The sequence below is a fragment of the Scleropages formosus genome, chromosome 3 (assembly GCF_900964775.1).
Source record: "Scleropages formosus chromosome 3, fSclFor1.1, whole genome shotgun sequence".
NCBI lineage: Eukaryota > Metazoa > Chordata > Actinopteri > Osteoglossiformes > Osteoglossidae > Scleropages > Scleropages formosus.
Genome location: NC_041808.1, coordinates 26369526 through 26386371, shown reverse-complemented (window position 1 = coordinate 26386371; position 16846 = coordinate 26369526). Strand labels below are relative to the sequence as shown.

The 16846-nt window shown below is 41.9% G+C and overlaps 1 protein-coding gene across 1 annotated transcript; it reads left to right on the top strand.

Annotated features, from left to right (window-relative positions):
* Window positions 1-6388: 6388 nt before the first annotated feature.
* Window positions 6389-13743, top strand: LOC108926013 (sodium/hydrogen exchanger 9B2-like). Its single transcript, XM_029250172.1, has 11 exons — window positions 6389-6419; window positions 7280-7450; window positions 7932-8074; window positions 8594-8721; window positions 9525-9700; window positions 10461-10567; window positions 11135-11284; window positions 12376-12484; window positions 12637-12773; window positions 13099-13300; window positions 13688-13743. Exons 2-11 carry the CDS (start codon window positions 7285-7287, stop codon window positions 13741-13743), a joined length of 1374 nt encoding a protein of 457 aa, XP_029106005.1. The 5' UTR covers window positions 6389-6419; window positions 7280-7284.
* Window positions 13744-16846: the final 3103 nt, after the last annotated feature.

The following is a 16846-nucleotide window of genomic DNA, read 5'->3' as shown; positions in this document are numbered from 1 at the left end:
GGATGATACCGTCAGCCTTTCCTTATACCCAACCAATGCCTAGGTTATTATAATCTGGTTCAAAAGAAAATTCCTGCTTAATGTTAATGCACACATGTGTTTGCACTGATGTTGTTACTGGTTATCGTCATTTTCTTTAGGGAGCGCAATGGGAGTATTGCGAGATAAACTGAAATTATTAGCATTATCAAGATTATGTCTCGTTTATTCATTAACTAACTCATACTCTGTTTTACATGTAGTACAAGAGGCACCACATTCCGTACTTGCACGCAAGGATTTCTGCCACACGGCAAGGGCCATTGTTTCATCGTCACTCAAATGTCACCTTGTTTTCACTCCGTTTTACTGTTGCAGCTGCAGTTTACACAACTGGCTCTGTGTTCCCACAAAAGGGACTCGGGAAGCTCAAGTGCTTCAGCAGCCTCCCTCTTTTTTGGATCACTTTTTGGCCGCTGTCTACAGCCTGTCGCCTGTGAACCGGGTGCAGGTGTGCTCCCATCCCCACGCTGCGTGCCCACGTGCCCTTTCGGCCCTCTAGCCCACTGCCATCTGTCTCAGAGTCAGGCAAGTACATTCAGGCTCTCAGACGTCACTGTGGAGATTTACCACGGTACACTATGGCACAGCGAGTCCCTTCTGTGGTGGGAAATGCTTCATTTCCCCTGCAAATGGCACACTGCGCTACGTGGCATTAAATGACACCCATGTGGAGGGAATTCACGTGACCGTGAGCCAAAGCAGTGATTTTGCATTTTTCACAGCCTCCCAGTTGCGTTTCGTCTCCATTCATAACATGCATAAGTGCTCGGTCTATTATTAAAACCATAGATAGTTGCGGAACTGTATGTTTTACCTCTGTTCTGTCTGTTTTTGTTCCCAGGATGTTCAAAACATGAGAGAAAAAAGCTAAGTTCTTAAAAATATTTTTATTTGCTGTCCGCTAAATTGGCAGATAAAGCACTTTGGTGCTGGCAGTATTTCTCAGTGATGTGCAACTATTCATAAATCTATAGTTTCTGAAGCGTTGAGATGTCACTAGGCAGTTTTTTAATTTATCTGAATTTCAACAACTATTGTTTTCAAATCAGATGTTTACTAAGACAGATAATAGAACTTTTTCTCTGAAAAATTAAAAATTGGTTTTACCCAAGACTGACTATTAATATTACTATCAATGCTTCATCTCAGGTTGGGAGACAGCAAGTGGCATAACGGTTAGAACTGCAGCCTTCCACTCGGAGGACTCGGGTTTGAGCCCCAGTTCTTGTTGTAGTACCACCGATCAAGGTGTTTACCCTGAACGCATGCAGTAAAAATGGCGGCAGCTGTAGAAGGTCAAAGTCACAGTAAGTAGTTTTGGAGGAAAATGTACGGAAAGGGCTAGAAAGTCAAGTACCTCTTTACTGCGCAATTTGCAAACGTACAGCATCATGACAGCGGTGCAGGGAGCTGAAAGGTCTCGCTTCCTCCCCAGCTGAGATTTGCACCTTGGCACATTTAAAAATACCGCACCACATGCTTTCCTTCCTACGAAAAAGCGCACATGAGCTCTCAAGAGCCCCGCTCTTCACGCTGAGAACGAGCTCACCCTCCACACCTCACTTCCACTTGTGTGGCGTCCTTCATCACCCCGATATCAAAAATACTAACCCTATTCTATTTTTACTCATCGCACTTTTCAATTATTAACCTGATTCATGGATCGGCTATGAAAATATGACCCATAGATACACTGTTCTATTAAATTTTAACATAGAAATTAGCAGAATAGACACAAGATGAATTCTTTTCTTATCTGAGCTAAATATTGTCATCCACTCCATAATCCCTTACATCATTACTGATAATTATAATTAGTAGTCAGTCACGTTACATGGTTCATGTTGCAGTGTTCATAGGCTTTAAATTCTATAAATTTGTGGATTTTAATTATTTAAATCTCTCCCACTGGAAAAATTGACATTTGACTTGCATGTTAACTACAATAAATTTTGGAATATGTGGATACCCTTCTGGAAGTTACTGGAAAGTGCTACATGATCATACCTGTGATAAACTGAAACCTTTCGATCTTGAGCCCTCGATCCATGTACGTGGGCATATTTACTTTTTCTCAGTGTACTGTCCTCTGTATGCTGTTGTGACCCTGTGCATAAAACCAAAATAAAATAAAATAACATAAAGTAAAATGAAAAAAGAAAGAATAAATAAATTCTTTAAATTGACTAATACACATCTTTTTTGATAGGTGCTATTATAAGTATTTTACTATATATTTTCTTTCTCAGCTAAAATGATATCACTCAATATTGCTGTGAAATGTGAAATTACATTAACAATAGACACCTATTATTATTCATATTACTGTCTGTGGAGATCCTGTGAGTAGAATGTTATGCACAAAGGATTTGATACATGTACTATACAGTGAGCGCCCTTGACACAAAGTTGCAACTTCTTCTAAAAAAGTTATGAAGCGCCATCTAGTGCCAGAGTGCAGAGATTCTGAAACTTCTGCAACCGACAGGTACAGTACAGTACAGTAGATTTTATACATTGCATTAATTAACTAGACAGATTCTCTACTGGGGGGGTGCGGTGGCACAGTGGGTTGGACCGGGCCCTGCTCTCCGGTGGGTCTGGGGTTCGAATCTTGCTTGGGGTGCCTTGCAGCAGGCTGGCGTCCCGTCCTGGGTGTGTCCCCTCCCCCTCCAGCTCTACGCCCTGTGTTGCCAGGCTAGGCTCCAGCTCCCCGCGACCCCATATGGGACAGGTGGTTCAGACAGTGTGTGTGTGATTCTCTACTAATTAAAAAAATACATTTTGTTTTGGTATTAGTATTGTTTCAAAGTGTTTTTTTTTAAAATTTGTAGATAAATAAATGAATCTAATTTTTCCCCAAATGACTCCATTAAGAAATGTGTTATTGTAATAATAGTATCATGTCATTGTTAATAACCACTAGTTTTGGGCAGGGTCATGGTGAACCGGAGCCTAACCCAGCAACACAGGGCGCAAGGCTGAAGGGGGGAGGGGACACACCCAGGACAGGACGCCAGTCCATTGCAAGGCACCCCAAGCAGGACTTGAACCCCAGACCCACCAGAGAGCAGGACCCAGCCAAACGTGTTGCGGCACCATGGCCCCCGGTTCACAGAACCATTGAAAACTTTCTTTTGAAACCAAAAGTGGTTTCTGTGTGGTTCTTACTTTACTGAAACTTAACTTTAATTGGTAAATGAATTTGTCGATCGATTGATCAAAACATGTAATGTCCGTATTTTTCAAACTGATCCCTTCATCAGCTGGGAGGAGAATGTTCCAGTGAATTCAGTAAAGGACCTGTTTACTAACTGTCCGCATAGTCGGTTTATTTACTATTTACCTTGGAAACTTATCTGTGACACATCTTGAGAAAGAGCACCGACTCAACCCCGAAGAGGAGTACCCAATCTGACCACTAGAGGCACTCACGAGCTACGTATATCACACCGGGCCCATACATTGCAACAATCCAATCAGTGAATGATTGAATCAGGCAGGTATTTATGAGAGACAGGGAGGTTTGGCTGTTTGTGGAATCTTGAAAGGGGTAAAGGGATGGATGGATGGATGGATGGATGGATGGATGGATGGATGGAACCACAGCACCACCACTTCCATGTGTTGCTTATAAACTCCATGCTTGAGTTCGACATATCACTGGTGTCCCTGTGACCATGACAACATAATGGGCGGGGGATATGACTCAATAAATAAAAATAATCAGTGTTCTACCAGTGAACAGTTTTGTTAAACTATTTTTTTTAAAGCACCACATAAAGAGTCCCATATTTTACCATACTATTGTCAAGATAAAATTACTCTGATGGATATTTCTCGCTCATGCAGCAAGAAAGTGACGTCAAAGCGGCCTGAAAAAAGTTTCCCATTCAGATAAACGAGTTCCGTCCGATACCTTCGGGTAACCAATTAAAGGATATAACAAAGCAGCTGTATAATATCTGTTATTAAATAGTTGGGTTGACGTTTCTAGGGGCTGAAGCCACATAACAACACAACAAAGCATTAGGGTGAAAGAGACGGCCTGTGTCAGCTAGTTTCAAAGCGAGGAAAATAACTGTCAATTAAAGGGGGTAAAGCTGAATTATTGTTTCACGCCGGAGTGTACACAGTGACACAACAAACAGGTGTCCACCTGGAAAGGAACACTCACAGCGCGTTTTGCCAGCTTTCATTCATTTTTAAAACGTATTATTCTCTTTATTTTACATTTGCATTAATTCATGTATTTCATTTGTAATTCGTTTAACTTTTAACATTTATTACATTTATATTTGATTCATAGCATACAATCTCCCCCTTGATCTTCCTGTTTTAGAGAACTGTCTGACCCAACAGAAACTCCTGCACCTGAGGAACGAGGTCTTTACCTCTACTGGGATATCACGTCTTTATCGTTTTTTTTTTTTTTTTTTTTTTTTTCTTGATCTTCCTTGTGATCCTTTAATCTTAACTTAAGTTCCTATTTTTCTGGTCAGGAGGTGAGTCAGGAGATGTTCCAGTCCCTGAGTCAGACGCAGGAGGACCGGAGTGTGATGTGTCTCACAGAGCACCACCACTTCACAGCACTTTTGGCTACTGCGAGCGCTTGGGCCACTTCAGATCGCTCCAGGTAACTGACCTTTTCGTACTGTACCATAGGAAATATTTAAATTTCAGCATTATAACTACATGTTTCCTGAGCTATATAGAATATTTTGAACAAAGAAGTGATCAAATAATATCTGCATTAATATCAGGCATATAACATTAAGAATTTTTAATAAACAGATATCAGGTTTTCTGGATAAAAATACGGAAAATTACTTTTTACACAACTTTTCAAGGGCAGAAGGAAAGGAGGGGAAGTGTTTAGAATAATTTTGTATGCATATAATTACAAGCCTCACAATTTATTGTATAATATTGCTCCTGTAGAGCAGATTTAAATGTGTCAGCTGCAGTCTATCGACGTGAACCTTAAGAGCAGATCTGTGTGCTGTGCCAAGAGGAACTCTTTACATTCGTTAATTTTTTTAGCTTCTGTTTTCCTCTAAGTGACTTATACTCTTGAACAACTTACAATTAACCATCCATTTATACAGATGGGTTATTTTACTTTATCAGCTCAGGGCAAGTACCTTACCCAAGGGTACTACTGGCTACAGCAGGAGATGGGATTTGAACCTGGGTCCAAAGGTGGCAGCTCTTACTGGCCTACCTACTTCTCCTTTCTGTAGGTGGACATGAGTTCAGTCACAGTCAGACAATAAAATCGTCACTTTTTCCATTCATTGGAACTTGTAACATGCTTTAAAAACTATACTGCTGTTAGCAAAGAAATTCCAGGGTTTTGTTTCTGTAATGAACAAAACTGTCTTTTTGGCCACATCCCATCAATAAATTTGCACTTAAAGTGAAAAGCTTGCTGTTTATTACAGGATTACTGGGGCTGCAGAATTAAATGATATATAAATCTGAGATTTTCATTGTCAACTTTTACAGTGACAACTAGACACTTTCTGTTTTCTAATTTTCATTTTCACAAAGCAGGATGCAAGGACTTATAAAAAGGTTATCCTTAATGTTCACAGAAAAGAAGATTTTTGTTTTTGTTTTTCTTTTCTGTGAAAGTATATCAGGCTGTTCACGACACGTTTCAAAGCCAGTGAAAAACACTGTTTCTTACTACGATAAAGGGTACGTGAGCTTTGTAACTTAAGGGACCTGGTCTTACAACAGTTCAAAAATTAATTTTAATAGTTTAATGATAAAATGTATACATTTTTTACCTTTCAAAGACAGAAGCTTTCAAAAAAAAGTACTAGCAACAGGGAATATTGTGTTCAGAGGTGTTACCTTGCACCCAAAACACCCAGGTTTCAATCGCATCTCCTTCTGCAGTTCCCTTGATCAAGGTGTTTAATTTGAATTGATACAGTAAAGTTTACCCTACTGTAGACATTGGTAAATCACTGGAAGCTTCTTGACATTGTCTTTCACTAGGGTGAAAAGTGTCATCTAAATGAAAATAAACGAATTCACAAAAATGAATGTTGAACATGTATGTACTGCTAGATCTGTGTCCACAGTTTTTAAGAATTTTATTTCTGACTTACGGAATCAAATTTATTATCCTACATAATGAACAACCCTGATGGAACCTTTTGGAGCACTTCACTGTTCTTCCCTCCAATTTGGCCAGATGATGGATGCTTGGCAGGTGAAGCTGGTGGCCAAATACCCTGAGGCTCAGGGCCCCGATACCCTCAACGGCAATGCAGGGAACACTGAGGAGAGCACTGGAAGCTCCGAACTCGGGAAGCCCTGCCTGAGACCACCAAAGGGTCCCTTCGCTTACATCATAACAAAAGGTATTAAGGGACATGTCTTCAGGTACAAAGCTGTCCATGTTCACACATACATAATGCTATACCAGACTGATGGCACCCTCACCACACTGCTCCCTGTTCAATGATTAATCACAGCCGTCAGTATAGGGGTTTGATGCAATATATTTTGTTTTTCTGCGAGGATATTTAAACAGGCTGTAAAACTGCAATTTCTTCTGTCACATTTTGTCTTCTCTGGGCAGGAATGTACGAGGTTAATTTAGCGGTAAAGGACATGGTTGGGATTAGGGTAAATTGCATTAGAGTTATGGTTAATCTTTTAAAATCAGCAGAGTGTTGCAAGTGAGACCCTTTAGATAAACCAACAGGCACAAGAGCAGCAATGCAATATTATAGAAAATAATTAATATTGTATTAATACAATATTGTTAAAGAAAAAACTATTACTAAAAATTATTATATAGATATAGATATAGATATATAGGGTTCGGGTTAGTCTGAGTTGGGGTTAGTGAGGTGTGGAACCTTTTAGTTAAAATCTTCTTCCATAACAGCATTAACATAATATTACTAAATAAAAAGGAAAGAAAAACATCACATTTGACTGCAAGCAAAATGTAACTGCAACAAACGTGGGTTACGATTGGGATTGGAGTTACAACAAATTTACAGGGGTAGGGATGGGGTTTGGGTTTCGTACCCTTGGGGTTAGTGCACTAAATTCCGCAGTGAAAGATTCTAACGTGGTGTGGGGCGGACACCACTCGAACCCTGTGCGGCAGACCAGCACTCAAAGGAAAGACCGTCTGGGGCACTTGAACCACCCAAGAACAACCCACTTAACTTGAGTTGCCTTAAACGTGGTCTTACGTCCCTTGCAGTGATCATGGCCTTTGTGCTGTTCGGGGCAGTGTGGTCCATCACTGAGAAGGAGTGTCTTCCCGGGGGGAATCTCTTTGGCATCGTCCTCTTATTTATTAGTGCCGTCTGTGGGGGGAAGCTGGTGGGACTCATCCAATTTCCCACACTGCCTCCTTTCCCTCCACTCCTTGGTAAGTACCATTAGTGCATAAACACAAAGAGAAGTGAGTAAGAGAATCGTTCCCCCCTGAAGAGAACCCTTTCCCTCCTCTTCTCGTGGAGTTCAATGAGCAAAACGCCAGCTTGCCACTGAGAAGGTACCTGGAGATTACTTTTCAACACTAAGAACCTACACTTGACAGCTTGAGCGTCATAGTAACACGGTATATTTGAGTTACTCAACGAGACTTAAAGATAATCCAGACACACACTCCCGCCTGTCCGCCAGTGTGTTATTCTATAAACCAAGCAGATGTTTGGAGTTGTCTGTCTGCTTCGCTCTCTGTAGTCAGGTTTGTCATCTTTCACAGTACTACTAGTTAAGTGATCAGTAAATGATTGGGTTTGGTATCAGGCCATCTAAGACCTTAAATGTGCACCATGTCTGAGAGGTAGAATGTACCTGTCCTTACGGTCCTTACTTACTGAGCTCAAGAGCCTGTTTGCGTCCAGGAATGCTGCTGGCCGGCATTCTTCTACACAGCGTCCCCGTGGTGTCGGACGCCGTCCACATTGACTTCAGATGGTCTGCCGCCCTGAGGAACATCGCCCTGGCCGTCATACTGACCAGAGCTGGTCTGGGATTGGATGCTGCTGTAGGTGACCGCACCGCTGGCAGTGTCTCATGCAAAAGTGTCCTATAGTAAAAGCTGTACGGTAAATTCCTCTCCAATGTGCAGATTTGCGCGAACTGGAGAACATGAAATAGCTTACATAGTGATTATGAGGGATTGAGGTTCCTTTGACCATTTTTAACTTAATGAATGGATTTCAACTAGTCTAAACGGGTGAGAAGGGGGTCCAGGAATGTGATTTTTTTTTTTTTTTTTCTCTAAAAATCATTTTGCTATTATAGTTATGTTATATGTTAAAGAAGTATATATGTGTACTTGCACACACACAGTTACCAAAACAATGAAACAGAGAGATCCTTACACACACACACAAACACACACACACACACAGAGTACATGTATTGCAAATTCTGGAAAACACAGTGTTAAAATAATAATGAACTGTGATTCACTGAACCACCCGGTCCTTCGGGATCTGCTCGTTTTGCTATACTGTCGCTTTCCTGTTTGATTTAATCCTCTGGGGTCCTCTCCCCACAGGCACTGAGGAAGCTGAAGGCGGTGTGTGTGCGAGTGGCGATGGGGCCCTGTATGGTAGAGGCCTGTACGGTGGCTCTGGTCTCTCACTTCCTCATGGCTCTGCCCTGGACCTGGGCCTTCATCCTGGGGTAACAACTCCCACTCGCTGCATTTGCTCCTCTGTGTTGTCACTTCCCTCCTTTCCTCAAGATGTCTGAAGCTACATCATCAACTTGAAAATCAACTTGTAACCAGTGTAATACAAATTCAACACATGTTAGAAGTTAAGCGTCATCGGGTCGATGACTCTTTGCGATAGCTTAGATAGTGTTTCTAGAAAGTTCTGTCCTCCAGTTGTGCCCTTACTGTTTAAAGAGGTCTGTCTGCTTTCACCGTGACTGTCATTCATCTGGTTGCAGCTTGTCCTCTTTTCTCATCTAACCCCTTGCACCCTGCTTGGTGTAAATGAAAATTCTGAAACTTAACGACAGAAATATTCAAATTATATATAATTTAATGAATCAGCCCCAATTATCCTACAATAAATGGCAGGTTTTTAACTAAGTGCAAATAGACTGTAATAAACATACAATACAAATACGATTTTTAGCATCTGGAGCAGTAGGGGGCATAGTGGTTAGAGACACAGCCTTTGGACTCAAAGGACTCAGGTGTGAATTCAACCCCCTGCTGTAGTATCCTTAACCAATACTTACCCTTACTTAAACTGATACAGCAAAAACGAACCAGTTGTAGAAACAGGTAAATCATTGTAAATAGCTTACCTTGTAGTTGCTTTGGAGAAAAGTGTCAGAAAATTAATAAATGTGCAAGTCTTATTAAACAGAGTCTATAGACTATCTGGGTTGCCTTGAGACAGTGAATTCTTCTGCTTTGATGGGTTGATTCCCTTTCCCCAGGAATCCAGCTCACCCTTTTCCTCACCTGGCAGGTTTGTGCTGAGTGCTGTGTCCCCAGCGGTGGTCGTCCCCTCCATGCTGCTCCTCCAGAAGGACGGCTTCGGTGTGGACAAGGGAATCCCCACGCTGCTGATGGCGGCTGGCAGCTTCGACGACGTCCTGGCCATCACTGGCTTCACCACCTGCCTGGGCACGGCCTTCGCCACAGGTGTGCTCTTCATCACGGACCGGAGTGCAGGTTTTGTCCCGCGGACACTCCAGGCACTCCAGTCAGAAAGTGGTACCATTTGCCAAATGTACTATAGAAATCTATTATTTATAGAAATATCTACATTTATATAAATCCATTCTAAAATAAATTTCCAAGCATGGTGGCACAGCAAATAGCGCTGGTAGCTCATGGTCCGGCTGTAGGTTCGAATCGGGATCAGTCTGTGAGGAGTTTGCATGCTCTTCCATGTTCACGTCAGTTAGCTCCCGCGGTTCAAAGTGGTGTTTCCAGAGACTCAAAATTGGCCTTTCTGTGTGTGTGTGACAGAGTAAGAGAGAGAGATTGCCCCAGAGATGGAGTGTAATAAATTATTTACTATACAAATGATCCAAGGATCACATATGAAATTCAATATCAACTGCAGAACATATGATAAAAAATTTAGTCGAATAAAACATTATTTTAGGGTGGCACAGCAGGTGGCACTGGTGCCTCACAGTTCCTGGGCTTGGGTTTGGAAGCGTGTGTATGCATGTGATTCCCCTATGATGGACTGGCATCCCTGCATCTCAACCCATGCCTCCAGGAGCTTAACTGGGCAATAAGTTTGCACGTAAATATGTAAAAAGACACTGTAGTGTCTCTCACTCTAAGGATGACATGAGCACGTGCCATTCGTGATTGTCGAGCGTCGAGCTTCTTCCTGCAGAGTTTCTGCTCAGGGTGTTTGTGAGATATCCCAGTGCTTCCCCTGCAGGTGCCACCTGGTACAATGTGCTCAAGGGCATCCTGGAGGTGCTGGGAGGGACAGTTGCTGGACTGGTCCTCGGTTGTTTCCTGCGCTTCTTCCCCAGTAAAGATCAGGTAAAGCGTGTCTGCTGGGGCTCAAAACATAAAGAATGGCGTATTGCTCTTTCTTAAGCCATTTAAACATGGTCATGAAGTGTTAGCGATGAGATTTTAGATATTAATTTTAAAAAAAAATCCATCTAATTCAGAAAATTATGACGTTTAGCATATACAGTTAATCTGAAATTGACTAGGCTTGTGAGGGGTTGGTTGTTGGAATGAAGAAAGTCCAGTGCATCACAGTATTAAACAAAAAATCTACAGAAAATATTTGAGTTATTAAAAAAGAAATCTGGTTTTCTTTTTATATGTTTGTTTTGGCATGTTATTCCTTAAAATAACATCTTATTTATGGACAGCAAGGATACCAACATGTCAAATGATTTCAGATTCATGAACGTACCAATAGAATGAGTGCTGAATCCCGAATGATCTGACCCCGTCCCCCAAATTGGTCCGGTCATATGAGTATGGACCGTAGTCAGACCAGAGTTTCAAGTATGACTTTCCCCTGGTGCAACTGGCAGGTCACTGAACACTCCTGCTGTCAAACTGGATTTTTCTTTCTGTTTTGCTCCCAAGGAAGACCTGGTTATCAGACGCTCCTTTCTGCTTCTGGGCCTCTCTGTGTTTGCTGTGTTTGCCAGTCGTGTCGCCGGCTTCTCTGGGGCCGGAGGCCTTTGCACCCTGGTCATGGCATTCCTGGCAGGACTGAGCTGGAAACAATCAAAGGTCGGCCTCTCATTTGCTATCTGTGTGTCACTCACACACTTTCGCTGCTTACTTGAACTGGAAGAGGCACATAAACATCAGTTTTCAGGCTTGTCTTACCCGAGTCACAAGTAATTGCCCATTTATACATCATGGTCATTTTTACTGTATCGATTCAGGGTAAGTACTTTGATTGAGGGGGTGCGGTGGTGCAGTGGGATGAACCGGGTCGTGCTCTCCAGTGGGTCTGGGGTTTGAGTCCTGCTTGGGGTGCCCTGTGATGGACTGGCATCCCATCCTGGGTGTGTCCCCTCCCCCTCCAGCCTTATACCCTTTGTTGCTGGGTTAGGCTCCAGCTCCCCGCAACCCTGAATGGGACATGTGGTTCAGACTGTGTGTGTGTGTGTGTGTGTGTGTGTGTGTGCTTTGACTGAGGGTTGTGGAGCAGTAGGTTGAATTCAAATCTGGATCCTTCCAGTGTAAGGCATCAGCACTAACCACCATGCCACTCGCTGCCCTGCTGCTGGATGTTATATGCCCTGGTTTCTGTACAGTCAGAGGAAAGGTTTTCACATCATCCAAAAAAAAAACTGTTACTGAACATAACCGCAATAATTTAAGTGAGGAAATAAACTGTTTCAAAATGAGCACTCAATCTTATATTCATAATTTCATGAAGTGCATCGCTATAAATTTCACTGCACATAATTTTTTTTTTTTTTTTGTATGAGCTGTTTCTTGAGTTCTTAATGAAAGTAGGGTTATACGCAAGTCTATGAAATACACCAGTTGTTTCTCAATCTTGAATTATGCTGAAAACAATTTGAAAAATACAGCTCACTCTGGCATGTTGTCTATCTGAATAGAAAACCACTTTTTGTCTTTGAAAAACATTAAAATGTAATAATGAAAAAAAATTAACGCTGTTAATAACTTACAGTAACTTATGTGGTCTCATTCTCTTTTTACCAGACTTATTTTTTCTCTTTTTTCTTTGATGCAAACTTGGTGCAGCTGCACAAAGTTTTCTTTTGTTTTCCAGCTCTCATTTCCATTGCAGACATGGAAGAGGTGTCCTTTGGTTCCAGTTTGTGTTCTGTCCTACTGTACAGGTTCCTGTGGCTGCCGTCGTGGGGAGGATCTGGGATGTGTTCCAGCCGCTTCTCTTCGGTCTCATCGGAGCTGAAATTACCATCTCTGCTCTGGACCCCAGTACCGTGGGTCAGTACAGCCGGAAAGACTCGCTTGCTTTTGCTGGACGTGGGCTGACCAAACCACTGGGAAGCAAAATATTATTCTCTTCTACGAGACAGTTGTCGCTAAAACCTGAGTCCCTCATCTGACACCAAAATGCTGCACCTCTTGACCCACAGGTCTGGGCCTGGCGGTGCTCGGTATTGGGCTCCTCGTCCGTGTTCTCATCACCTTTACCATGGTGCTCTTCGCTGGCTTCAACTTCAAAGAGAAGGTTTTCATTGCACTTGCATGGATTCCAAAGGCCACTGTGCAGGTGCACTTTCCTAAGATATTATTGAATTATAGGACTCACAAGACACTGACAAAGGCAACATGACATTAATGTGCCTACCGATCTGTCCTTTACCCTTTAATGTAACTAAACTGATTATTTTAAGGGGTTAATGGGTATAACTGCATGACCCTCCTCAGTAGTCAACCCAACAAACCTCAGATTACAGTTTCCATCCTTCAGCATTAAAATGCTGTTGCCGCCTATAATTCACCTGGAGACGCTGACTGATGATGATGGTGAGCTCTTTTAACCCATTGCATTGTTGACCCTTCAGTTCGGAGACTGACTGAACGCACATTTTCAGGCTGCCATCGGATCCACTGCACTGGACATGGCTCGCCGCCAGGGGGACGCTGTCCTGGAGAAGTACGGCATGGATGTCCTCACGGTGGCTGTTCTTGCCATCCTTGTCACGGCTCCCATCGGGGCCCTGAGCATCGGCCTGGCGGGACCACGGCTGCTTCAGAAACAGACAGACCCCAACCAAGGGAACGGGTGTCCACAAGGTGAGCCACCGACTGCCTCTTTTTCCCTTCCTTACTCACACACAGCGAGCCTTTCATGAGTTAATGCCTCTATGGATGAAACACACACTAATCTACAGTATGCCTGGATGACAGAAGAAGCTATTATTGCTACAGTAAATATATGTAATATGTATATATACAGAATATACACAAAAATATATATTTGCGTATATATATATATATAATATATATATAATGTACGTATATAATGTAAATTTGCTAGAAATCATAACCAACTGCCCTTTTGTTGCACTTACATTGTTGTGCCAATCGACTGATAGGCATCAGGATGTTTTTAGCAGTTCTTACTTATGTATTCTTTCTTTCTTTTTTTGAAATTAATTATTAACTTCTATGAACATGCAGGAGCTCCAGCAGAAACTACACTTGAGCAGCCCATGGCCAGTGAGAGCAAAATTTGAAGCCAAAGGAGACACAATTTTGCATCAGTACAAGTTTAATCACAAGAAGAGCCATGGTGGGCCCTGAAGAACTTCGGCTATCGCAATTTTTCTCATGCAGACTCACAGACCTGTGACTTTTTCTTCCTGTGTCCCTGATGTTCGTCCGTTCCTTAGCTTATATTATTCTTGGAAGAATGTGTCTGTGATTTCTTCATAGCCTGCTGAAATGTCCATTTACTACATAGCAGCAAAAGCACGGTTTTGTCTGAAATATTGGCATTCAAAAATCAGTAGTCGTTACTGAGAATTGTCGAGGTTTTGATAATTATCAGAGGCATTTATGAGTAAATGTTTATGATCTGAGATATGAGAAGTGTATTTTTAAAGCTGCCTTATTATACTTCCTCATTCATCACTGAGAGGAGGACGTGACCTTGCAAACTGCACACTCCTAATAGTTGAAAATTGAAGACCGAAGCACCAAGTCTGGAAAAACGTAAAGAAAAAAAACATCAGATTCCTCGAAAATGCTACAACTTCTTCGATCTCTTTTTTCTTTTTTAAATTCACTGAAGTTTTTTCATCCTTGTAATCTTTATTGCTGATTGTGTCCTTATCTTCTTCTATTATTACACCAGCATTCTCTGCAACCGTGCATTCACTAAAATCTATATCTACCTATGTCTGTCTATAAGTGCATATAGACATCATACTTGAGCTACCCTTAAGCCATTTTCAGAGAACAACCTTTGTCCAAAGGCAGATCCACAGTGCAGAAGGTGGATTTGCACTTCCCAAGTTGCTGTGCGCGTGAGAACAGGAAAGCAAAGCCTGCAAATGTAGTGCACAGAGCAAAGTCCTTCTCCTGCAACGGCATGCCATAAAGCAACCCAGGGCCAAACGTGAGTTACGCTCGGTTCAGCTACCAGTGTGAGACAATCTGGGAGACAGAGCAAATAGGCGCTTAGAAACAGAGGAGCACCCGTGATATGTGAGTACTGTCATCACACTGCTTGAGAATTTAAACTCAGGGTATGAAAAGGTGGTATTTGCGCCACATAATGTTGGACATACCATAAACAGACTTTTATATTTGTTGTCGGTTATTTAACACCCATAGGGAATTTTACTGCTCTCTTATGTACAGCAGGGACTACTTTTGTCTTCTACATAAACAACAGTCTTGGTCCAGATGCTTCTTTAAAGATCAGAAGATATGAAGGATTATCAGTGTGCATGTATACAGCAATATAGCATGGCTCTGTACAATTTTTTATTATATAAATAGAATAGTACAGCCATGTCTCAGTACTATATCAGTTTCTTATACATTAATAAAACCATTAAAAATGTTTTTTTTAATTTAAATATTTACAGGATACACACAGATGATAATGTGCATAGCAGGGCAGAGGATTTCGACTTCTTTTTAAATTTGTCAATTACACTTGACAAATCTGTTTACATGTTAAGTATAAGTCACATATGTGAGTTTGGTTTAAACTCCACTGCTGTGCAATTTATGGCCGCTCTTAGTGGTGCTCTCAATGATCAGTAATTAAGCACATTGCTGCCATCCTTGCGGCATAGAAGAGTGGTATGAGGAAAGCTGCTAAAACAAAGTTACTGTAAAACATTAAAAGTGCGGTATTTAAAAACACACATCATCTGAAACCACGTGTTCCATGCAGGGTTACAGGGAGCCGGAGCCCAACCCGGGGCATAAAGCCGGGGGGGGGAGGGGACACAAGCAGGATGAGATGCCAGTCCGTCTCAAGGCACCCTAAGTAGGACTCGAACCCCAGACCTACCGGAGAGCAGGACCCGGTCCAACCCACTGCACCAACACACCCTTCTATTTAAGAACAGGCAATATATTTTCTTTTCACACATTTCCTCTCATGAGCGTGTTTACCACTGCTGTTCACTTCCCAAATACCGTAATCACCTCAGATGGCTGCTGTGATGTCGTCCTCCGAGTTAAAAGCTCAGCTTAATATGAATAAAACACGTGAGATGATCCACACCTGTTGCTGGAAAGGACCCGGTTAACAGCAAAGTGTTTTCAATTCACAAAAAGGAAAAGGGAACACTCACCAGTGAAGCACTTCTTCAAAATGGGAACTGTACAGTTTAAAACATATAGATACACAAAACTCACAGCTTTCTTAAAAATGCAAGGTATAAGTAACATCAAAGTGATTGAGAAAACTTAAAAATGTCACCGCTGTTCTCTATTGTTGGTACGAAGTTTCCCCCAACAGAGGAAACCTCTGCAGCTATTTCTTAAAGTAGCATTCAAACCATGTTTAATTTATCATAAAAATATCTGAGCCAAATAATCAGTGCATGGGACAAGTGGTTACAGGCAATGAATCAATAAAATTTAACAGATAAAGCAGATACACACACTGGCTGAAGCCGCTTGTCCCAAGCGGGGTCACGGCGAGCTGGAGCCTAACCTGGCAGCACAGGGCATAAGCCTGGAGGGGAAAAGGACACACCCAGGATGGGACGCCAGTCCATCACAAGGTACCCCAAGCGGGACCTGAACCCCAGACCCACCAGGGAGCAGGATCTGGCCAAACCCACTGTGCCACCGCACCCCCTCTACAGATAAAACAATAAAAAAAATACATTTAATATCTAAACCAGGGGTCTCCAACCTTTTTGTGAGTGAGGACTCCCTGAAGGGATAAAACAGTCGAGAGGGCTACTTGTTTTATACTCAAAAAACATATAATTTATTATAATAAATATAAACACAATGGTGCTTTTTTAACTTTCAATTAACAACATTATGTCAAAGGTATAATAAAATATCTTGATATCCAATCCTGGCATAAAAGATATTAATGATTTCTCACAAGCTGTTTTAATATTTTTAATTAAAGAATCAATCCTGGAAAATATTCCGAGAAAATGTATTGAAATACGTACATTTATCATTTTTTTTTTCTTTCACGTTGCACTTACCACATTTCCCTACAGACTCATCACACTGGACGGAAAACCATTTGCACGAACTTAAGTCTCTCGTCAGAAGTTCGGTTGCTTCGTTACGTTCGCTGACATAGCAGTGACTCGTCTTGCGACTGCGTTCGCCCCGGGCCCGAGTTGA

Excerpts from the sequence above, each read along its gene's own strand:
- LOC108926013 (XM_029250172.1), top strand. The coding sequence starts at position 7,285 with ATGGCCTTTGTGCTGTTCGGGGCAGTGTGGTCCATCACTGAGAAGGAG. Across the intron at positions 9,701-10,460 it reads GGGCACGGCCTTCGCCACAG|GTGCCACCTGGTACAATGTG; the intron begins GTGTGCTCTTCA and ends CTTCCCCTGCAG. Across the intron at positions 11,285-12,375 it reads TGAGCTGGAAACAATCAAAG|GTTCCTGTGGCTGCCGTCGT; the intron begins GTCGGCCTCTCA and ends CCTACTGTACAG.